The following is a 24,433-nucleotide window of genomic DNA, read 5'->3' as shown; positions in this document are numbered from 1 at the left end:
TCGAGAGTTCGACTCCGGCCGGATCAACACTCAGGGTCTTTAAATAACTGAGAAGAAAGTGCTGCCTTTGTAATAATATCTGTAAATGGTTAGACTTTCTAGTCTTCTCGGATAGGGACGATAAATGGAGGTCCCGTCTCACAAGCCCTTACATGTGATAAAAATTGTGGGACGTTAAAGAACCCACACACTCTTCGTAAAGAGTAGGGCACATAGTGCCCGGTGTTGTGGTCTATCTTTGTGTAGTGTCTAATCTAGGGTGAATTGGGGAGGGAAGGTGAGATCAATACATGGACTGAAGTGGCTGCATAGTGACGTCCGATCTCACCTTAACTGATTGTAAAGCGCGACTGATTATCTATATAATAGTTTGCGCTATATAAATGTTAAATTGTTGTTGTTGATAACAAGTTTTACCTGATAAGTTTGAGTATTCTCACTACCTGTTTGCTGGATAATGTATGGATATTGCAGGGAGAATTTACATGTTAATCAATTCTGGAAGTTAAAGGTTTAAGGAAATTAAAACGTGCGCAGACTTTGTTTTCGTGATCGAAATCGCTGTTTTACCCTAAGAAAGTTATTGTGGTTTTTTGTTGTTTCCTATTTTTTATCTTTATGATTTGTTTACATTTTTCTGCATGACGACTGATTCATTGTGCGATGAAAATTCAGCTATTTCCCTTTCAGCGGAAAACACTTGAAATCCGTGAAATTCTTTTTCTCCCCAGAGCAGGACGTACACTGAGTCGAAAAGGATGAATTCATACCGCGAGTTATATTTCACCAATACAATTTCTCTTGGAGTAATTAACTCGATATATCACTCGTTCGCTCCGCTCTCTCGTGAGATATCGAGATGATTAAGAGTGAGCAATTCCATATCCACAAGCCACCATGTATTATTTTGTTTACTATGTAAGCACGATAGGCCTTTCCCGATAAGAAAGGCGACTTTGTCAAGGAATGAAAATTTGCAATTTTTTGATCAACCTGACAAAGTGGCGCGAAAGAAGAGTGACGTGTCAGCAGCCATCAGTGCAGTTTACATGAAAGATATCTTTCTATCGTCTTTCCATGAAAATGCGCCACGTTTTTTTCTGATTTTCATTTTTCTCTTTCATCATTACAACTTCATAAATGTTCTAAAATTAATAAAGGTGAACGTTTTTCTTGTCAATAACTCCCGCGAACTCGACACTAAATATGTTTGCAGTCAAAAGTGAAAAGTCTCCAGTGAAATTTAATGACGCTATAGATCTCATCCCATTACAGTCAGTTTTGGAATGATAAAATCTGTTCTCCGAACACGAGAATGATGCTGATTTGCAAAACCAAAAATATGGCTTTGTTCGTATGTAATCGATTCCTGCCCAGTTAGCCCGATGGATAGTGCGCTGGACTGTTGTGCGGGAGGTCGAGGGTTCGAGCCCCGGCCGGACCAACACTCAAGGTCTTAAAATAATTGAGAAAAATTTGCTACCTTTCTATAACATCAAGAAATGGTTAGATACTCTAGTCGTCTCGGATAGGGACGAATCAATGGAAGTCCCGTCTCCTGCAGGGTTGGGGTAGGAGACGTTAGTTTCCCACACACGAGATTACTGTGTGATGGATGTCTTCCCTTGGGGTGGATTGGGTGGGAAGGTGGACTAGCTCGAATGGTTCGTATATTTTCTTCTAGTCGTTCCCCACTGCAAATTAATGCAGTGAAAATGGAATGAATTAAATTAAATTAAAATAAGATTAAATGGACGTCCATCTATCCGATGGTTTCATTCGGTGACTACCTCCCGCCTGGAAAGAGAATTTGGTGCTACATCAAAATACTTCGCATAAGAGAAAACTTTCTCGGCTCTCAACGATCACAATTTTCTTTTTACTGAATCAATTGCATTGATATCTACTCTGTGAGAACGATCTACACATGTTCATCCCCGGAGGAAGACGTAAAGCTGAACAACATCCTATCAACAATAAAGTGGTCTTTGAGTATATTTTTCTCACAATTCTCGAATTTAATATACTACTTCAATATCTTTCCTTACCCAAAGAGTGCTGAAATTAAACTCCAATAAAGCTCTTTTCCAAGAAGGATACTTGACCTCTTGTTGTAACTGAAGGAAAAAGAGATTAAAATCATTTCCGCTGAGCGTATTCAAGTGTTTTGTTATTTGTGTTTGTGTTTAGAAACCTTTGGTGTTACTGAACCAGTTGTAGGCTGGGACCATGAAGAAGAAATCTAAGCACCTCTCTCTCTCTTTCTCTCGTTGATCCCCGGAGCTTTTGCTGCGGCTGGGATGCAGCAAGGGAGGCCATATATTATGGTTCATATAAGACAAGCGGTGCACATGATACTGGAAACAGTAATGTTGTAGCTCTATAGATCCTCATGGCTAGAAAAATTCAGCTAATTCAAGGTCTGTTATTATATTCTTAATGTCAGCATCGAGAAATAATTCTGTCATTTTAGCTACATGTGGGAGAGCTTCAGATCGTACAATCCGAATACCTAAGACTCGAACTCTCGAGAAGAAAGACGATGTTTTTCTCTCTCCCACGTTCGTCACGAGTAACTAAGATCGATATTTTTCTCATTCGTTCGTCTTATGATCCAAATCATTTATATTTGTATATCTAGTCAATAACCTCTTATCTCATTCACTGACTCATTAAGTTCTCACCTTAACTCCTGTGATATGGGGATTTGTCCCACAAGTGTATAACAGAACAGTGTACTTGCTCACACCAGCAGTAACGAGGAAGCTGAATATCGAACTCGAAACAGAAAATCTCGTATCATTTGTTTATTTCGTGGTACATGATTCTTTTTTATGATTACACTGTTTCACTATTTTTACGCCGAGTTAGAACTGAGCGACGTAACATTTTTCAGCTTTTCATTTTCATTAATCCTGAGTATGGTTCAATAACATAAACTTCCCACTTAATATTTTTTTTTTTTTTTGTAGCCCTCTGGTTATTATTCTATTTTTTTTTTTTCTTTGAGGTGGTCGTTAGACTTCCGCTAAGAGACGAAGGCATTTCGTAATTTTTTTCACGTTTTTTAACCTCAAGTTTTGTTTCAAACTTCGCTTCATTTTCGAGAAATACTGGCTGGTTTTGATCTTGCAAGGAACTATAATTAAATGTAAGACGTCATCCAGCTCTGTCACGCGCTGATCACGCGCTTCTGCCACCTACTGATCACGTAGAGCCTGAGTTAAAGCTTTAACTCCCAATAGAACTGAATTCAGAGATCTACTGCATCGAAAGCTCAGGTCGCCCGAAAACCACTTTGACTTTGGACATAAAAAATTCAACAATTTCTCATTACAAGGACTATTTCCTCTAAAACACATCAAGTTCAGCCTTAGAACATCCTTTTGATGTAAACAAAATCTTTGCATAGAAAGTAAAACCGTCCTGTTGATAAATCTGGTTGTGGTTACGACATTGACATCTTTACATGTGAAGATATAAATGGTACCCTAACTGCGTGCGATGAAGATGTCATGGTTTCAAAACAGAAAAAATTGCTGGTATTTCACCGACAACTACATTAGCGTTATCATAACTATAGATAGTGAATGCTGCAAAATCAAAACTGTTGCCGCGATTTTCAGATATAGAGTAGAGACGTAGGTATTTCGTAATTTTTTCACGTTTTTAACCTCAGGCTTTGTTTAATTTTCGAGAAATATTGGCTGGTTATCATTTTGCAAGGAACTATAATTGAATGTAACACGTCATCTAGCTCTGTCACGCGCTGATCACGCACTTCTGCCGCATACTGATCACGTACAAGATCTACTGCATCGAAAACTCAGGTCGTCCGAAAACCACTAACTTTGGACATAAAAAATTTAACAGTTTCTTATTGCAGGGACTATTTTCTTTAAAAAAATATCAAGCTCAGTCTTAAAAGCGTCCGCAGATGTAAACAAAATCTTTGCATGGAAAAGAAAACCGTCATGTTGATAAATCTGGTTGTGGTGACAACATTGACATCTTTACATGTGAAGATATAAATGATAACATGACTGCGTGCGATGAACATGTCATGGTTTCGAAACAGATAAAAATGCTGTTATGTCACCGGCAACTACATTACCGTTGCTATCATTATAGATCGTGAATGTCGCGAAATCAAAACTGCTGCCGCAATCTTTAGAAATACAGGAGAATCGTAGGCATTTTGTATTTTTTTTTTCTCTTTCACCTATGGCTTTGTTTCACACTTCGCTTCATTTTCGAGGAAATTTTGGCTGGTTTGATGTTGACAAGAGCTAAAATTATATAAAGCACGTAATCTAGCTCTGTCACGTGCTCATCATGCGCTTCTGCTGGGCGTATACTATTTTGCGAAACGAAACGAAACGAAACGAAATTTTACTATTTTGCGAAACGAAACGAAACGAAACGAAATTTTGCGAAATGGCGTTTTTTCGCCTTTATTTAGCAAATATGTCCTCTTCGTCCGAAACAAAATGTTTTCACTAATAAAATGATCAATATTTCTAAGAGCCTGGTCACCTCTCATTTTATTGACCATAGTAGAATTCGTTTCGCAAAGTAGTAATTTTGACAGAATTACCATTTTTCGAAATGGCTTTTTTTTTACCTTTATTCGCCAAATATGTCCTCTTCGTCCGAGACAAAATGTTTCCACCAATAAAATGATCAATGTTTCTAAGAGCCTGGTCACCTCGCATTTTATTGACCATAACAGAACTCGTTTCGCAAAGTAGTAATTTTGACAGAATTACTATTTTGCGAAATGGCGTTTTTTCGCCTTTATTTAGCAAATATGTCCTCTTCGTCCGAAACAGAATGTTTCCACCAATGAAATGATCAATATTTCTAAGAGCCTGGTCACCTCTCATTGTATTGACCATAACAGAACTCGTTTCGCAAAGTAGTAATTTTGACAGAATTACTATTTTGCGAAATGGCGTTTTTTCGCTTTTATTTAGCAAATATGTCCTCCTCGTCCGAAACAAAATGTGTCCACTAATAGAATGATCAATATTTCTAAGAGCCTGGTCACCTCTCATTTTATTGACCAAAATAAAACTCGTTTCGCAAAGTAGTAATTTTGACAGGATTACTATTTTGCGAAATGGCGTTTTTTCGCCTTTAATTAGCAAATATGTCCTCTTCGTCCGAAACAAAATATGTCCACTAATAAAATGATCAATCTTTCTAAGGGCCTGGTCACCTCTCAATTCATTGACCATAATAGAAACTCGTTTCGCAAAGTAGTAATTTTGACAGAATTACTATTTTGCGAAATGGCGTTTTTTTCACCTTTATTTAGCAAATATGTTACAAATATCTTAAAAATCAGGCTTGTACGGGACTCGAACCACTGACCTCTGCGATACTAGTGCAGCGCTCTACCAATTGAGCTAACAAGCCAACTGGGAGCAGGCCGTTAAGTTGATTCGTAATAAACCCGTGAAAGTGATAAATGAGATGCAATGAATATATGAAGTTCATATATTTTGAACTGGAGTCCCGTACAGGCCTGATTTTTTTCAGGTCTCATAGACCACTTTCATAAATGGCTGCCGGATTAATATTCTTTTGTTTAAATGTAAATTTGCCTGGGTGGCCTCGCTTGAGATAATGTATTCTTTTGAATTTTGTACTGGAGAACGAGGCCACCTAGGCAAATTTAAATTTGAACAAAAGAATATTAATCCAGCAGCCATTTATGAAAGTGGTCTATAAATAGCGCTATCTACTGCGAGGATCGCACATCAAACGTGAAAATTTACATGTTAATCACTTCTGGGAGTTAATGGGTTAGGGAAATTAAAACGCGCGCAGACTTTGGATTCCATATAAATAAAAACTTGAATGCTCCAGTCAAACTAAAAGCAGCGGGTGTATATGGACATGTAAAATATAAGTACAATAACAAAATTAGTGTACATTTCACTAACACGAGATTGGTACTCTTTTGAAATTTTAAAATTCCTAACCATTATATTCCTGACGAGCACTCATCTTCCTAGAGTTTAGTTGCGTGAAAAGTCTGAAAGAATTTCATGACTGTCAGGGGATTTTTATGAACTGCACTAACCCAGTATTAGGGAGTTTAAGCAAATCACTACGGCTGGCGCTGCTACGGCTATCGTGGTTGACGAGGCTTGGGGAGAGTACGTCGCCGTAGCCCGCCAAAATCCAACTTTAAGCAACGCGAACTACAAACCTAGTACGGCTGAGAACTGTAAAACCAATAAATTAAGCGTCTTCGCGGTAGTTTATTGCACGTCTAAAAACTCAAAATGACTTCGTTGAAAGGGACGAGGGATTCCAACATTTGGAAAAAAAAATTGTAAGCGATCCTGTGCACAGTGAATGAATGAATTAAAATATTTGAACTTACGTGTTGTAAAATTGCCAGTTTGGAGCTTATAAACTCCAAAGCAAAGTTTCTACACGGTCCCTCATAACCCTCGTCATTCCTTGGCTTCAGCTATTTGAATTTCAAGTAGTCTTTGAGGTCTGAAAAGGAAAAGTTAGACTTTCTACCTACGCATTTCACTTTGCGTTCGCTGCGTTCTCCATGTGCACACTGCTTCGATCCTTCGACAAACCCGGCCGCAAAAATAAAGGCAGATTCACTCGGTAAGGGACAGCAAGCTTGATAAATATTCCCGATAAGCTATTTTTAAAGATGTTAAGTGTATTTCAATAGTTAAAATTGCTCAGGAGAATGTATAAAGCGAAGAAAGAAGCGAGATAAGTTCACGTACCACAGACTACGCCGAAACCTTCCCACTCGCGTAGAAGGATTTCCCGCTACGGCTGGATGGGAACCACTGACATGCGCAATGACTCGTTTCTGGACAATTTTACTTCCGGTAGCCGTAGCAGCGCCAGCCGTAGCGATTTGCTTAAACTCCCTATTAAGGACCTTAAACCTCTACTAACTATGCTTAAACAGAGGCGGATCCAGGAAATTTTGATTGGGGGGTTCCAAACTTTGGTTCAGAAAGGACTGTTGGACTCTTTGAGGCAAATTACTTCTCCCTCACACCCCGTCCCACCAGTCGCGGTTGCACGTTATATTTCCTTGGCCGCTTACCGTTTATTTGGATTAATTTTAAAAAAATCAGCCAGTTAAAAGTGATATACGATCCTGTCTCAAAGTTGTAAGCGTCAGGTTTGATAGGGAAGGGGGGTCCAGACCCCCCGGACCTTCCCCCTTGATCCGCCACTGTTAAACAGATAACAACAGTCACAGTAACAAGGAGGTGAAACAAAAGATTTGATGAGCAGAAAAATTGCTCGGCTTATGCATTTTCAAACTTTGTACATTTCTTGGCTTCCCTCTACACAGCAGCAAGAACATGAAATCAACTACATTTGCATGGGCTGATAACTGAAACGCAAGCAGCAAATTATTTATGTTTCCATTTGGAACTCAAGCTGCTCACATAAGTTACGCTGAGGTTGAGGTGTGGTGATGCAAGAGACTGTAAAGGCACACAGCCATTTGCAAAATTGCAGCTTATAATATACATTAATTTTTTATTTACTAATATTTAATTCCTCTGCATTTCTTGTCCTTAGTGCTTAAGTTCCTTATTAGAATTATATTTTCAATTGCCTAAATCAAACGTACGTGCTAACAGTATTAAGTTAACAACAATGACTGCAAAGTGCAACGAATCTTGTCCTTTGGTGATTGGGTTCCTCATAGTTCAAATCCTGTCCAGGAACTAGCTTAAGCTTGAACAACTTCAGAAACCGTGACATGAGTACCTTGAACTCAAATTCAGCAATAGCCTGACTGATACAGTGTTGTGGGCCAAGTGAGAAAGGAATGTAGTAAAATTGTCAATGTCCTACTTTATTTTCATCATTTAAGGTTGAAAATCACTCAGGATTGAATCCCTCGGGGTCGTGCTGTACTTGTAGTACTTGGGGCTGTTGTGTAAAGTAAACACACCAATATTTATCAATATTCCTGCTGGTATTCTGTGCCCTCGTAATTCACAATTCTTATCCGTTACTCAGGTGAAACCAGGGATGCTGGGGTGAAGCCAAAGCGTTTCTTTCATGGCAAGACCTGTATAACTTAGTTTGCCGTGGTCATCGTATGAAACATGCTGACGAGAACCAAAGATATCATCAACCTCTTGCACTAACCTGTAACAAATTTGAAAGGATTTTATCCCTGATTATTACACAATGTAGAAATTGTTGAAATGTAGTGGTATGATGAATGTGTACTAGATGGAGAAGAGGTCTGTGTAATACTTAACTCACTTGTTCTCAACTTCAGGATTCTTTGCTGTTTCAGCCAACATAAAGGACAAAGCTGCTGAAGTGGTTTCATCACCTAAGAAAATGAATGAAAATATTGAACAATTTGCAGTTAAATTTCATTTTAGATTGTTTTAGTTGTAACCTTGATCTGTATTCAGTTGCATGAAACTACCTGTGCACCAAATATTTTCTGGGTTTTCTTCCTCTTGAATGGGACGCGATGCCTTGAGATAGATTACTATATATGATAAATGTAACTAAAGTAGAGAGGAAATTATAGTTGTTACTGTGCTTTTCCATGACATGTCAGCTTTGAAATTTTAATTCATGTTAAATTAGCTCACAAAATGTAGTTAAGTTTTAAGTGTGGGAGGGGAAAAAATTGACTTTTTTGCAGTGAACAGATCCCTAGACACATGACATTGGCTGTCCAAGGTTCTGTCACTGAGAGGAGTCTTGGTAAGCTGGGCCTTCCACTGAGTTAATTAACGGGTGACAGTGTGTTGTCCTGTATATGGCTATGGTCAGCAATTTTGCAAGCATCATGTTTAGTAAAAAGTAAGAAAGATCATAAAATTACCAAGAGACTTTTGAGGATTTTGGCTAATATATTGAGTACAAAACTGCTTAAGAGGACACTGGAACAAGCTTTTGATTTTTATTACATTATTTGATTTCAAAAGCTGTTCCACGCATCATTTTAATTTCAAACTGTGTCATAGCAAACAAGCATTTCCTACATTGTACATGTTATGCAGTGCTCGAAATTAGCGGTTGCCCGGTTGCCTGAGACTACTAAAACTTCATTCATTCATTCAGGCAAACAGATTTTAGGGTAAATAAAGGACAGGTTGCCCCAGAAGAATTCGCCAGACAACCCAGGAAAAAATTGAAGTACTTACTTTACTTTGATGCCTAACAGAATAAAGCGCAGAAGCTATAAACTTGAGAGATGAAAATAGCCTAAAATGTGAGGTTTATCCCTGATACTAATGGATGGATCCACCCCGGAAGGTTGTGATAATTAATTAAAGCCGTTTGCTCCATTCAATAAGTAAGGATGGGCTGATACTGATACCAAATATATGATACCAACGATACCAAGGTCAGATCGAAAATTATCAATACTAGCGTAGAGTATCAATTCTTTTGATACTGCATGCGAGATACCCGCTCTTAATCTCTCACAAATAACCACTGACAAGTAGCCGAAGGGCTCGAGACCATGCATGAGCGCAACCAAGTTCTCATCAGGGCAACCAAAGTCAGGGGCTTGGTTGTCTGGCAATTGCCATAAGGGCGATCTGGATTTTTCCTAATTTAATGAGCACTGGTTATGGTATTGTTAGTACATGTTGTACCTGCAATAAAAATGCGAGAAAATGATCCAACATCTCTTCATAGTCCAACTGAGTGTCTTCAGGAGCTGACTTCAGGATATAGGTGAGAATATCTGATGGAACATCATCGCCATTCAATACTGCCTTTCTTCTCTCATCTATAATCTTCTTGCCAGTATCCTGTAAAAAATGAACTGCTGCCACAACAGTGTTTTGATAGCCATAGATTGTGAAGTCAATAGCATGAAGAGGATGGGATTAACACCAAATTGGAGCACTCTAAACACTCTAATGGCTTCTGGGAACAAGGAATCAGAATCATTGACAGCATTTAGATCAATTCCAAATGCCACCTGAAAAGGAGAGAAAGTACAAGCTTTACACTATACATCATCATGCAGAAAGGTCTCTAGTGTTATTGGTGCAACTCCAAAAAGATACTGAGTGGACTAGAAAAACTTTTTAGATGGGTCAGCCATGGGCTGAAAAAATAACAATGTATTCAGGGGTTTCATTAAGGGCCAGGCACCGGGCAAATTGACCGTTGTGAGGACGGTTTTGCCCACCTGATTTGACGGTCTGGAGAAAAGTTATAATCTAGTAAAGAAGTTCAGTTCAAAGAGTTTTTCTCGCCTGTAAAAACCAGTTGCCCTCCTGCAGAAAACATTAATGAAGCCCCTGTGTATCTGCACCAGTAGACAGCCCTCCCATGGGGGGAGGGTACTTGATTCAATTTTTGCTGGGTGCAGTATGTGCAGTGTATGTGCTTCTGGTCTCTCAGTTCTGCTACCCTATTAAAGTCTATTCTGTGGCCAATTACAGACCCATCTTAGTTACATTTGGAAATAAGGTAAAAACTTTTTAACTGTGAATTTCCCCAATTCTAATTCCCTTGTTAATTTCCGGGTGGGCACAGATAAAAAAAAGTATACCTCACTATTCGTTATTGGGTAGAGTGGTGAGTGCATTTTTATCCCCTGAATGTCATTCATATCCTAAAAATTCAGTTGCATCTTAACTGCGAAATACACCCCTTACCTTCCCTATTAAATCCAAAGTTATCCGGTTAAATTCATCTGCCATTTTCACTTCAGTTTTACCATCAGCTAACCCAGTCAGTCTTGTCAAAAACACATCACAGCTCAAGTTAAACTGTTCCATAAGCTCCTTTAAATACTTCCTGTGAAATGCAGGATTGATTGGCAGCCGTTTGGATTTCGATTTTCCAAGAACAGTCTCGGAAACAAGACCTTTACCCATAAACCTCTCCTTGAAGAGGAAACTGAGCTGATCATAAGACCAAGCATCTTTGGGGAGACTGGAGGTTATCAGCACTTCTTTGATTATTAAAGTTCTGAAACGTAGAAAAACGGGATGTGAAAAATCCAGACGATTATTACAGGGCCGTACTCTTGGGAAAGAAACTTAAAAACTTCGAAGCCGTTGGTGAATCCATGCTGTTTTTCAAGCGTTCGATTGTCTGTATGTTTCCTCGGAAAAATTCATCTCGTTTAGGGCCTGGAATGTGATCAAGTGTCTTGTGTTTATGTTGCAGATAAAGCACGAAGCAAAGAACAAGGGTAAATACAGTCATACACAAAGTTATAAAGATTAATGAAGAACAGCGAACTAAAAGGACGCCATTTTGGTTTTCTAAAGAATCCTTGCCAACAGTAGTAGGGTGAGGAGAGTTATTCTCGTAATCTCAGACCATTGAAAATGAAATAAAGTCAACCAAAAAAAAGCTCTGGGTCTATCACTGCATATTAGAAGCCCTGGTTGTATTTATAAAGATAACAGGACCAAGATTCCTCTCTTTTGAGATGATAAAACGCAGACAAAAAAAAAAAACAAAAAAAAACCCAAAAAAACCGAAAAAAAAAACAACGGGTAATGCACCCACTCCCTGATAGTAAAAGTCTTGACAACTCGCCCCAGTCCCTTTGCGTGAACCAATATGGCGAATGGCGGGCTATTCGGGTTTAGTGAAGACGACGTTAAGAAACTTTACACCAAAGTAATTGGCAGAGAGAATGAAATCGATACACTTTTAACTCTTTTTGGGCAAAGGAAGACATTCTGTTGTCCAGCGATCTTCATTTGTGGACACATCGGTACGGGGAAATCATTTGTTGTGCAGACTTTGCTAAAAGATTTGGAGGTGAGTACAAACGAGTATAATTTGAGAGAAATCACATCAACTGATTGTTGCTAAGAAAGAAAAAGCTTTTCGTAATATTGATTTTGTGTGTCTTGACGCGAAAACAGACTGTCCCATCTTATGGAGGGTAACTAGAATTTTAACAAGCATAAATGTAATCTCCATTACTGTTCTTTATGCATTTCCTAAGGCACTGACAAAGAGAATTTGTTGAACAATCAAGAGCATCTTGCAATTGGTGATCATTTTCTTTATTCTCTTGACCTTCATATGTGATTCAGGGGTGATATTGTAAGGAGAAATTAGATTCTAGTCACTCTTTGGTGTCATAGGGTTATTGACTGAGATACTCAGAGAGGCTGCTCGAGGCTCATGATGGCCGGGTAACCTTGTATCATTTGACTACCCACACAGCTGTCATTGAATGGTCCAGCTGTATGTTCTTGATTTGAATGCAGAGGTGCATTTTGTATACAGGCCATACTGTTTTATCTCAAGCACTTGTGCGTAATCTCGATCACCAGGATGCGACAGTATCAGTAATGGTAGCCAAGTAGCCACAGACTAGTAGAAATTCAAATGAATAAAGGCTGATAGTTTCGAAAGAAACTGTTTGGGGCTGTGTCGGTGGGAGTAACGAAATAATTTGGATATATCAACAAAGTTGAAATGGTAAATTGGCCACCGTAATGATTACAAAAGCTGACGTTTCGAGCGTTAGCCCTTCGTCGGGGCTAACACTCGAAATGTCAGCTTTTGTAATCATTACGGTGGCCAATTTACCATTTCAACTTTGTTGATATATCCAAATTATTTAGTAGAAATTCAGTTTGGGCGAGTGGTTTTCGATTTACACTAGCCAGTTTGGCTAGTAAACAAACTGAAATTGTTGTAACCAACCACTAGGTTAGTAAGTTGAAGAGTTTGTGCTGAGCCCACATCAGATTGTGAGCCATTTGTGATACTTTGTATTACTGTCTAAAATCTTTTGAAAATCTTGAAAATTCAACAAGTGAAAGAAGTGGTCCAACAGTTTGAAAAATTTCTTTCACCTGTCGTGCCTAAAATATGGGAGAGCACTGCTAATCCCTCACATACAATCACACTACACAATTGCCTCTTAATCCTTGGATCCAACCATCAACTGATAGTAACTCTCTCTTTTTTTTTTTTTTGTTCCTCTGATATAACAGCTTCCACATTTGCTAGTTAACTGTGTTGAGAGTTTTACAGCAAGACTGATATTTGAGCACATCTTATACTGGCTACAAGATCCAGATGAAGATGATAATTGGAATGCCCCTCCTAATTGTGAAAATATGACAGAATTTTTACGCCACTTTAAACATTCTTTATCAGCAAAGGAACTCATGAATGAAACATTCTACATTGTGCTTGACAAAGCAGAGAGACTTCGAGATATTGAGGCAAATTTTCTTCCTGCCTTTTTAAGACTTCAGGAACTAACTCAGCTAAATATTTGTGTCATCTTGCTCAGTCAAATTGTTTGGGAAAAGTTTCAAGTTGGTACTGGATTCTATGAGCCCTTTGTCATTCTCTTTCCTGACTATTCAAAGTCTGAATTGCTGGAGATCATGGCAAGAGACAGCCCATCTTCATATCCAGTGGAATTTTTCAAAGCATACTGCCAGCTTCTCCTGAGTGTGTTCTATTCTGCGTGTAGGGATTTGAATGAGCTCAGACATCTGGTAGGTGGAGGATTCCTCTAAAGGAGAAGCACTGTGGTATTATTGAGTAGGAATCTCCATATCAGAATTAAATTCCTCTCTCTGTAAATGTTAAGAAAGAAAAGTGCACAGTCACCATAAATTTTTTTGTTAATAAAGGGATTTTGTTTTTATAACCTTATACAGAGGTGAATCTTTACAAATGCAGATTACATGTCAATTTTGTTGGAACCTTTTTTCTGGAGGGGGAACAAATTTACCTACTAGTTTAACAACATTAGAAATGATCACCACCTTGCTCAAGTTCGAAATTGGAAGGAAATGGTTATTAATTAATTTTTTATAAAGTTACTTTTCAAAAGAATTAAATTCTTACTGTTGTGATACGTGTAGGCTCTTCTTCATTTTCCAAAATATTGTGAACCAATAACATCTGGTGAAGCTCAATTGACAGACAGTCGCAAGCTGTGGCGAAACATTGAGCCTCATCTCAAGAAAGCTCTCCACACAGTCTACCTTAGGGAGGTGTCCAGTTACCAGTGGGAGAATATCATTGGACAGGGAACACAGACAGGCAATGAAAACTTTGGAGCCTTGGGTAGGAGATTGTTTTCATTAATTCTGTATTTCTATAATTTGTCATTTTTAAATTGAAAAAGTAAAAACAGCTCTGTATTAAGCGGGTGTTGCTCATCTCCTTATAAAATAATTTATAATTAACCTTTCCATTGCAGTGTAAAGGATGTTTGATCATAGGTCGTAGAGGTGGGGTTTAAAGGAACTTTTGAAGACCAGTAGCTTGATTGGTAAATTTTGCGTCAGATATTTTTCTACTATGCAGCTAAATCCCTAACAACTACAGATGTCTAATCCAAGAACCTCGATTTTTGCAGGAATTTCTGTTCGTTGCCACATGGAGCTGCCATTCTATGCCAAGTATCTGTTGATCTCAGCATATTTGGCATCGTATAACCCAGCTCACACAGACAGAAGGTTTTTTACCAAACAGGGGAGAAAAGGATTAAGTAACCGAGCAAAAGCTGCTGCAAAAGGGAAGAAATCCAACACTCAGCTGACAGGTTAGAACTTTTCTAGTCTGAAGCGTGTGGTTGATAGATGTTTACAACAGGGGGGTTTTATTTTTCCGTCGGATCTGTACATCCCCACTTAACCTTATACGAGAAAAAGTTTCGTTCAGCATCGTGCTGATTGCGTTCATCGGTAACCAGTCATCTAGAGTAGCGTAGACATCTATATTTATACAAGATAGCCCCTTCAGTGTAGTGAACACTGGTATCAACGGGGGTCCTGTTACCCACCCATCCCACCCCAGGGGAGGACATCCATCACGCAGTAATCTCGTGCGTGGGAAATTAACGTCTCCTGCCCCTAACCCTGCAGGAGACAGGACCTCCATTTATTCGTCCCTATCCGAGAAGACTAGAATATCTAATCATTTCTTGATGTTATACAAAGGTAGCACATTCTCCTCAGTTATTTTAAAACCTTGAGTGTTGGTCCGGCCGGGGCTCGAATCCTCGACCTCCCGCACAACAGTCCAGTGCTCTATCCATTGAGCTAACCGGGAGGCCAACGAGTCAGTTAGCCAACGCTACAACACCTCGTTCTAAATGATTCAATATTCGCTCGTGAAGCAAGATATCAGAAGAAAATGTGTGATTTATAAAATGGAAAATGGAACCTGTGAGGGAGGTGAATAAAACAGTCAAACTTGCTCCTCTGTTAAGATGTTGGATGGAAATGTGTATCGTTTCACCGGTCTCTTTAGAGCTGCACTACACTGGAAGATTCTTCAAGTCATTGAAGGCTTTCTCAATCTTTCTTTATGTTCTTGAAACTACAAAATGAAGTGAACTAGACGGTAACCGGTCAAGTCGCCCGAAAGTCATCTCGCCCGAAGTCATGTCGCCCGGAAACAGTCATGTTGCCCGAAACTCATAGTCTTGTTGCCCAATACTCTGAGTCATGTCGCCCAAAGTTTTCTCGAATGTTTAAACTTGAAGAAAGGTAACATCTTAGGTAAATTGCAAGGAATAAACTCTTAAAATGTTGACTCGTAAACTGTTTTCGTCCGCTAACCTATGCAAATATGAAGTTAAAGAAAGACTCAGATAGCGCTGTTCACTTCAGCGTTGTTCGTTGCTATGAACTAAACTGATCATTCCACAGCACAGATTCTAGTAATTATAAGCGGAACACTTTCAGTTATCAGAATTTTTCACACATATCAGAAAAATACATCAATTTCTCTTAGTTTGACTTATCGTATAAAAGACATCCGGAAACTTTTACTGCCGTTTTTTGTTGTTTATTGTCAACCACGCGAACAAAGCGTGTCAGCAGCATTCCCCCCTCAGGATCAGACTCGGCATAAATTATGGCAACTTGTTCTATTCCTCAGCCGGTCGCATGTAAATTTTGATCCGGTTAACCATATTTAAAGAGGGTAAATTAATGACAGCCACCTCAATCCGAGATAATCAGCTCGCTGAAACACGAGATTGTTACGCGTACGCAAAAGAAATATACAATGAGCCATCATCCCTGTATCGAGAGCGAAAATGAAGTTCGACCACGCCAGCAAGCCCTTCAGTGCGACAATTGCGGTTTTTGGCAGCATCGTAGCGGTGGGACTGGTACCGACCAAACCACCTACCGTTTGGCTCTGTAATCAGAGGAAGAATAGATTGGTTGTGCGTTGCATGTACTCTTGCGGCATCGAACTACAAGTCAAAGGGGATTTGTTCGACTGCTCTCAAATTTTGACAGTAGCTAGTTTTACATATAAACAACGAAAGCGTGTCTCCGAATTTTTGTTTCTAAATACTCTTTTTTCAAGAGCGATTTTTGTACCATCACTCCACATTTTTTTAATCCTATTTCAAAAATGTTCTGTAACTTTTCACTGAAATTGAATATGGCAAATCGCAGACAGGTCTTTTAGCGCTTTTCCCCGGAAACGGAGGAACATATTAAATAAGCGAAGAACAAAATTCACTCTGACATGTAATGTTCAAAAGGTGATTCGGGCGCTCGCATTTAGAAGTAGTGAAAAATTCGTCAATTAATATTTTTTCAAAATTTTTGGTATAGTCTGATAGCCAGTCCTATAAGCCTTAATTTGATATCAGGGTTTAGATATCTACAGTTTAAACCGGACGCGCTACATCGCTTGCACGCGAGACACCCCTGAAGGTGCAAGGTAACCTTAAGGAAGCCTGAGACTAAAGCTTTCCGCATGTTCCTTAGCACTGAGTTTATTCCTTGCGATTTACTTAAGAATTTACTTAAGTTACTTTTCTTCAAGTCTAAACACTCGATAAAATTTCGGGCGACATGACTATGAATTTCGGGCAACACGACTCAGGTTCAGGCGAGATGACTTTCGGGCGACTTCACCGTAAACCTAACTAGACACCAACCGATAACGACACAGGGCGACCGAAGACTAACAGTACGATCCTCGATGCTTACTTCCAAACAAGGAAAATCCAAAATCCGTAATGAAGTTTTCAACGTTCAAGCGATCCAGGATATTTTTGCATCCGCCTTGCAAAAACGCGTGATCCAATAAAATTTCAGTGAAAGGCATCATAACTTAATGATATTAATTAGCCATATTCCACACCCTCCCCCCGCTTTTTCTTTAGTCCAATCCAACTGGCCCAAAATTGTTTTTAACCGTCAGTAATCTCTTTTTCTTTTTGTCCTCTTAGGTCCAAAGAATTTTTTAATGGACAGACTAATGGCCATATTTTACAGTATTGTGGAGGATAAAGTCGCTCCAACCGCTAACATCCTTTGTCAGATATCATCCCTTGTGTCACTAAATCTCTTGGCGCAAATCACAGCAGATGATCAGATAGATTGTCCTAAATACAAATGCCTCGTGAGCTTCAACACCATCTCAGAGATCGCGAGACAACTTGAGTTTGATATTATTCAGTACTTGTACGACTTTGTTTGACAGGCCTCCTTCCCCCCCCCCCCCCCCCCCTTGTCTAATACGCCAAGTTAGGGATTGGTTAAATATATTTTCCTGCGATAAACGAGAAGCGGTATTGAACATTCTCCAGAAAGTATTGAGATATAATATATGCATCATCCACGTTTTAAGTTCTCCCCTTTCGTCAATGAACCCGCATTCCACCTTCTAAAGTCCAGTCTTTGTTTACTGGGAAAGGGGTAAAGGCTCATTTTCCGACGGACGGCTGATCATCAAGCCCTCGTAAATACGAATTGTCAGTTGTAGTCATTTAACGATTTGATGTATAAGCATCCATCGGCCAACACAGCTCATCATAGCCCTACACAGGTAATCGCGATTTACCTCATTGGCGAGCTTTCGCCATGATAAAAGCGGCCATTTTGTTTATTTGTGGGCTGCTGTCGCATGAAAATCATGCGTAGTAAGGATGTGCAATTAAATGAATATTGTAGTATTACCCTAAGACTGGATAGTCGTAAGAATTAACACTCGATTCATATCGTGGAAAACTTTATTTTTATAAGACTGCAAAAGTGCAAAATCTCTTTTCCATATAAAAATTCCCGAGTACACGGAGCTCGTAAGGGATATCAGTTATTTACAAGGATATTAGCTTATTAGCGAGTGTGTATTTCGGCATGAGGTTGGTTGAAAATGTCCGAAGGAAAAGTGTCGTTACCCGCGAACTTTCGTTGAATTGGACGAAGAGGGGACGAATCGTTTGATCCCACCGGAGGTGCACGATCACTAAGAAATTTGAGACGTGATATTACTGGTAACACTCGGACGAGTCTGAACTTGTTAATACTGTATCAGTTGCTAAAAAGTTAGCTTTGGAACGATACTTTTCCTACAAGCCTGCATTTAAATAGTGGTTCAAACAAGACTTTTTAAGATGTTTTCAAATCATTTGAACTACTGAAGAAAATAAATACGGTGAGAGCAAGATTTTGTTGCTTCTAGCTCTTATAGGACAAATATCTTAAATAACGTACACAATTGCTACGATCAACTCTTTTAAAAGTACACCTCTGTCATCAAATGTTGTCATGAGCGTAAGCATGTATCCGAAATCATGGTATAAATAATTCATCTTCCAGAGTTAAAAAAGTCTTCATAATCCCTTGATCTACTCCATTAGGGCTTTTAAGTTTCCACACAATTTTTTCGTGTTAGTTATTCATATATTAATTAACTTTCGAGATAACATTGTTTAATGTCGAGTCTATAATACAACGAGCTCTCATATTTTCGAGTCCTGGGAGTTGGGTCGTGTCTCAGAGAGTAAACATGTAGATTTCAGGTAATGAACTTCCTTTAAAATATTGAGCTGCTAAATCATCAGAGAAAAGGCATTTCCCTAGCGTGTGAACAAGCTGCCGTTTAAGAAACCCAAGTATGTGCTGGGGCTGCGACTTCTTATAAGGGCCCTATCTATCGAGTCGTTTCGGTCGTATTGCGCTAAACTTTACCCAAAGTGAGTCTTTTTAAAATGTCGGAGGAAGTCTTGTATCTGGAACATCATCTGGTTCAAGGTCACCTAAGAGACTCTCAGAAACTTTCCCTCTCAAACGACCAGTGTGCTGCAGGAAGAAAGACGAGTATTTAGAACATTCTGAATCCAGAACTTGAATCGTAAAATTGAGTGTCGAAAGTAATCCGGGAACCTTTGTTTTTGCTTTACCTTTCTCTGTGATTGGTCCAGAAAACTCATCCTCTCAACCAATCAGACACAAAACAAAAACCAATCGTGGTCAGCCGCGTTTTCCCGCGCTTTTGGTTGCTTGCCTGGTTTAAATATTAGTTCTCATAGGCTACTAATGATGTAAGCCTTTATTGCGAGTTGCTGTAGTGATTAGATTGATCTTAGTTTTTCGACAGTCAGATGAAAACTGCTTCTATTGCTCCTTTTTGCTGTAGTTGTTTCGGATGGAAGCTTTTATTTTCTTTTAGAACAAACATTTACAGTGACATGTTCTTTAATGGGAAGCTATTATCATTATTCATCTCAATTCTGAAGGTCGCAGTGACTTGGGCAAAGAATATCGTTCACTAATACTTACAGTTTTTGGCCTTTGAATTTTGGGAGGCGGTGAATATGAACCACTCACTGGAAAATCAAGAAAAATGTGAATTAGATGCTATTCATTCGATGAAATCACAAGACATATCTTTGTAAACTATCGAGTGAAAAGTGTTGTTCCCACCTTCTCAAACATGTCAAAGAAAATATCAAGCAAACCTATTGCTAGAGTAAATATGTCTCACCAGGGTCTGGTGTGGTGGCTTGTCTCTGTGGAAAAACAACAGGGGGTGGCCAAAAACCTCCTCCAGCTACTAGCTGCACTACATTGACAGGCTTAGATGGACGAGAAGATGGAACGAACAATGGAGACGCGGCGTAAGAGTCGGGCACGTTCCGGTAAGAGGACAAGGGGCGTTTGTCTGTGCGAGATGCGGATCTCGAGCCTGTGAAGAGTCACCAGAATAAAAATTCGTCTCATGATTCTTGTGCAGTTACTAGAACGTCAGCACTGAGACTTTTTCATTTTGTCACACTTGTCCTTTTCTTTTGCCCTCGGGCTAAGTGGCTGACGTTGCCACATTACGGTGATTATCCCGTTTCCACAGTGAGAATCAACTAGGACTGAATCTATCTAAGTTATTTCCCCCCCCCCCCTCTCCCTCCTTTTTTTGCCATGTCCCCTATTTGCCATAGTCTCATTGAAATCCGGATATCGAAGCGCAGAAGATTCACTCCTAGCATGATCATTTTATTCTCTGGCGGCTTCTAACCTCCTTCAAGGATACGGATAAAATCCAGAGCAAGCGCTTCAAACCAATTTACAGTTATAGTCAATTTGTATTTAAAACTGACCATTTAGTCAATTCAACTTAGAATGCGGGGACTAGCGATTCTTACGGAGAGTAATCTTGCACGTCAAAATAGCAACAATAATGGCATCACGGACTTCTTTTTAACTCGTATGTTTTTTGTGTGCATGCCATAAACCATACCTGCTCCAGAGCCTGGCCTTGATAGACCGCTGGTCAGATGTTGCTCGTATTCATAAATCTTAAAGGAAGAAAAAATAGAAATATGAAGAGGAGCACAAAATCAACTAGTGTACAGCAGAATGTCTTTGAAATGCTATGTTATCTGAAGAAAATAAGAAAAAAAAAAAGCGATGAACCTGTCTCTGAAGATCTTCCACGCGTTCAAAAGCGTCGAGTTTCAAGTTTCGTTCATGATCCAGTTGCTGCATCATTTGTTTTAGGGCCTAAGAAAGTGGAATAAAAGTCAGAGGTAGAAAACGAGGGGAAAATTGGGAGATAGAAAAAGAGTGAGAGTGTTTCTTTATCGCATCGTTTGTTCCAGGATTCTTCCTGTGGATTGCAGCTTCTTCTCTTTTGTTCGCTCGTACTGCGTCCGGTAAAAAGAACGAAAAGAAAGGGGGGGAGGGGGAGGAGTGGGTAAGGGGAAATTCAGATTCAAAATACCTTCTTGGATTGCTCTTGCGCGAAAAGATTTCTTCGTTGATCTCTATCCAAGTTTTCTATGTAAAAAAAGAGAATCAGATGGCATTCATTAAGTCTTAAAATTGAAAAGAAATCAAGAGAAATGGAGCGAAATAAAATGAAAAGATATAAATCGATCAAAGGACATTAAAGGACAACTTACGCGTAAGAAGACGAAGCTGTAGTTCTTTCTCCTCCAGATCTGCAATCTAGAAGCAGAGAGAGCAATTACAATCAATTTCCTGAACTGCTTGCATGAAAATCGTTTCGAGTCCAAATAGATGTTATGAAAAAAAGAAAAATCCTTAATAACTCTCAATCTGTGCTTGAATGGAATATCATCGCTTCGGCACGCTAATCCGCTGGAAAGTTTGAGTCTTTTAGCAACGTGAGTAGACGGAAGGTCTGCAAGGGATCTCATTATTAGTGCCAGACCCCCGGCAAACCTCATCCCGACTCGTTTCTAATCTTTCCGCGGGCAGAAAAGCGTTTACAATGAGGACCTCCTCGCAGGCTAGTGCAAGAACGAGATCAAAACTCACCATCTTTCTAATTCTATTTCAAAGCTTTTATGTTAGTATCATTTTTCATAATGAAATCACTTTGTATGCTGACGAAAAAAAAACCTAGATCATTAATCCACTCACTAGTTTATCGATGTTTGTAGACTTGGCCAGCTCCAGTTGTCTCATACTGTGAGCTTCTTGCATCTGAGCATGCATCTTCTGTAGCTTGGTCTTTTGCTGAAAACACGAAACACCCAAACACTTGAAAATCATCCTAGTTAAAACTACGTCAAGTCAAACCAACCTAGTGTCTGCATTTCAGCCCCTTACAACATCACCCTTGTGATTCAAGGGTGATGTTGTAAGGAGAAATTAAAGGCGAGTCACTCCTGTGGGTTCAAAGGCTTAAGAATATTTGTCTGTTTTCTTCGAGACTACAATCACTTAATTAACGCAGCTAACTGTGGCCATTTAGTACTCTTCACTCTTTAGTTCCCACGGTATAATTCCTAATTCTTTCTTCACGCTGTCACCAGCTTCGTATTTCGTAAATAAGTGAAGCGAATTTGGTGATTTACTATTATCTTTTTATTTATTATTTAATATTTATTCATTTATTGTAATCAGACATGACATGACACTTAGCATAATGACGCACTACCCACAAATAGCAGAGCTATTTGAACTATGAGAACGACTCGCAGTTGATGAGACTATTCTTGATAGCAATCCATCAAGCCGAAGTCCTTTCCTTTTCTTTGTTGGCGCTATCTGCGCCAAAAACAAAACAATCATTCAAGCAAGCTCTTGAAATTTCCTACCTCGTATTGTAGCTTTTTACGCAGTTTCTGGCACTCTCGCTCCACCTCTGAAAGAGCCTGTAAAAGATGATGATGATATTGACAATCATTATGTAGATAGAAGTAATAATAGGAGTAGCCTGCCAGAAGACTCAAAAAGGAAGGTCTTGTTCATCTTTAAATTTGTCTTTAGAGTTTGATCCACTTTTGACCCGGAGACTCCGTACTCACGATTAGACTGAAAACCAACAAAGGGCGAGGTTGTCTCCTGGCTGAAGATATTTATTCATTATTAATTTATTACTACCGTTGGGGACGGGAACTGATGCCAAAATCCCTCACATAAACACGCTCAAAGTTTAAAAGTTCCACGTGCCACTGAAAAGGATAGCCACCATATTTAGAGTGCTACATACGAATAAAAGGTAAAGTCTGTTTACGAGCCTAGTGGCCCATTAGGCCGGTGCTTAACTCCGGTTTCTGCTACGTACGAATGCTGTTTGATTTATTCAGTCACCTTTTGAATCTAAACATAATTCATTTGAAAAAAAGTCAAATCTATACGTGTGATTTTAAAAGTAACTGCTGACAGTTATATGAAATTTATGAACCTCATATATTTCATTGTATCTCATTTATCACTTTCACGGGTTTATTGCGAATCAACTTAACGGCCTGCTCCCAGTTGGCTTGTTAGCTCAATTGGTAGAGCGCTGCACTGGTATCGCAGAGGTCAGTGGTTCGAATTCCGTACAGGCCTGATTGTTATCAGGTCTGATTTTCGCTATTGCTTAAATAGCGCTATCTACTACGAGGATCGTGCATCATATGTAACTGCTGACAGTGTCACAATGGACAGAAACCCTTTTGGATTAGATCAATGACCTTTCTCAGTGCTGCTTGTTCTTGTTTAAATAGCACTTCTTTCTCTTCCGCAATCTTTTTAACTCCTAAGCACTCTCGTTTAGCTTTGTCAGCCTCATCTCGTAAACTCTCAACCTTTAAAACAAACAAAGAAACGCGTAATAAAATAAAAACCGTCAAAATCAATCCCAAAGAGCAGTTTTCAGCGAAGAGTAGAAAAACCCAAAACCAAAGTAAATGTATTTATGCAAGGTAACCAACACAACCAAGCTGATGGGTAGGGCGAATAGCATTACGTGGGTTTTTGATTTGATGGAAGATTCATCCCCCGGCATTTTATAAACTTGAAAGTTCTCCGGTACCCCTTAAGGCAGTTTCGCTTTTTTTCAAACATCAGTTCTTTTGTGTTGTACCTCCCATTCTTATTCACTGGTTCCCTTGGAGATTCTTCCTGAACAAGCTTCAAGTGATTTCTTTCTTTTCTTTTCTCTTCACAAATATGTAAGCCTGAGAAAACTAGAGTTCCTTAAAAGCAACTTTTTGTTAAGCTTTATGCGGTTTCAACAGAAAAGAAAATTCAATCACGCCTTTTTGAACAACTGTGATGACGAATATCATTGTCAATAAGTAAAAGTACAGACCACTATTAAACTACTGTCGATTTGTTGATCTTACCGAGTCGTGATACCGGATAAAGAGAATATCATTGTCAGTGAGTAAAAGTACAGACCACTACTAAACTGCTGTCGATGTGTTAATCTTACCGAGTCGTGATACCGGATAAAGAGACGGGTCCGCTTCCAGTTGTTCATAGTCTTTATCTTTAGAAACTGGGAAAAAAACACTAGTGACAAGAACAAATTCAGTACCTTTCGGAATCGGTTTTATTCATTGTCACTGATACCACATAATAAAATAATGATATAAAAAGGTAACCTCAAAGATCTTGCAGTTAAAAAATTCAAAATTTGAAACAAAAGAAACGTAGTGAACAAAAGGTAATTTTCTGTTAGCTCAGCCATGTACACATTTTTCAGGTGAAATAGCATCGTCTTTTTTAGACTTTGTTCGGTTTGTTTAATTTCATTCTCTATGATCTCGTCTTTTATTTGTTTTTTTTTTCTTAAGACTCTAAACAGAAAAAGAGGATCCAGGCCGGGTTAATGTGAAACTGAGATTGAAGCACTACCGTTGATTTTTGAAGCACCACCTTCTACTACATAATAATTTGGATATATCAACAAAGTTGAAATGAGATAC

At 39.0% G+C, this 24,433-nt stretch overlaps 3 protein-coding genes and 1 pseudogene across 4 annotated transcripts in view; 2 read left to right on the top strand and 2 right to left on the bottom strand.

Moving 5' to 3' along the window:
* Positions 1-24,433, top strand: part of LOC111333738 (endoribonuclease LACTB2) — a 149,127-nt gene that overhangs the window by 41,088 nt on the left and 83,606 nt on the right. The window lies entirely within an intron of this gene.
* Positions 7,266-11,285, bottom strand: LOC148737987 (cholesterol 24-hydroxylase-like; annotated as a pseudogene). The gene is made up of 4 exons (XR_015997446.1): positions 10,665-11,285; positions 9,648-9,979; positions 8,287-8,359; positions 7,266-8,166 (listed from the first exon to the last, which is right to left on the bottom strand). The product of XR_015997446.1 is annotated as a cholesterol 24-hydroxylase-like (transcript).
* LOC148737986 (origin recognition complex subunit 5-like) lies at positions 11,569-18,432 on the top strand. Its single transcript, XM_088751402.1, has 5 exons — positions 11,569-11,787; positions 12,981-13,496; positions 13,869-14,073; positions 14,369-14,554; positions 17,213-18,432. Exons 1-5 carry the CDS (start codon positions 11,584-11,586, stop codon positions 17,461-17,463), a joined length of 1,362 nt encoding a protein of 453 aa, XP_088607528.1. The 5' UTR covers positions 11,569-11,583; the 3' UTR covers positions 17,464-18,432.
* LOC148737985 (uncharacterized) lies at positions 17,982-23,998 on the bottom strand. The gene is made up of 11 exons (XM_088751414.1): positions 23,938-23,998; positions 23,195-23,308; positions 22,331-22,387; positions 21,651-21,746; positions 21,167-21,212; positions 20,986-21,041; positions 20,679-20,765; positions 20,503-20,560; positions 19,753-19,953; positions 19,548-19,594; positions 17,982-19,067 (listed from the first exon to the last, which is right to left on the bottom strand). Exons 1-11 carry the CDS (start codon positions 23,983-23,985, stop codon positions 18,972-18,974), a joined length of 906 nt encoding a protein of 301 aa, XP_088607540.1. The 5' UTR covers positions 23,986-23,998; the 3' UTR covers positions 17,982-18,971.

The sequence above is a fragment of the Stylophora pistillata genome, chromosome 2 (genome assembly GCF_964205215.1).
Source record: "Stylophora pistillata chromosome 2, jaStyPist1.2, whole genome shotgun sequence".
Taxonomy (NCBI): domain Eukaryota; kingdom Metazoa; phylum Cnidaria; class Anthozoa; order Scleractinia; family Pocilloporidae; genus Stylophora; species Stylophora pistillata.
The sequence above is the reverse complement of the archived record's forward strand: the minus strand, read 5'-3'. Positions and strand labels throughout refer to the sequence as shown.

Excerpts from the sequence above, each read along its gene's own strand:
- LOC148737986 (XM_088751402.1), top strand. The coding sequence starts at position 11,584 with ATGGCGAATGGCGGGCTATTCGGGTTTAGTGAAGACGACGTTAAGAAA. Across the intron at positions 11,788-12,980 it reads CTTTGCTAAAAGATTTGGAG|CTTCCACATTTGCTAGTTAA; the intron begins GTGAGTACAAAC and ends CTGATATAACAG. Across the intron at positions 14,555-17,212 it reads ATCCAACACTCAGCTGACAG|GTCCAAAGAATTTTTTAATG; the intron begins GTTAGAACTTTT and ends TTGTCCTCTTAG.
- LOC148737985 (XM_088751414.1), bottom strand. The coding sequence starts at position 23,985 with ATGAACAACTGGAAGCGGACCCGTCTCTTTATCCGGTATCACGACTCG. Across the intron at positions 20,561-20,678 it reads TGGAAGATCTTCAGAGACAG|ATTTATGAATACGAGCAACA; the intron begins GTTCATCGCTTT and ends TCTTCCTTTAAG. Across the intron at positions 19,068-19,547 it reads AAATTCAAAGGCCAAAAACT|CACACTGGTCGTTTGAGAGG; the intron begins GTAAGTATTAGT and ends TTCTTCCTGCAG.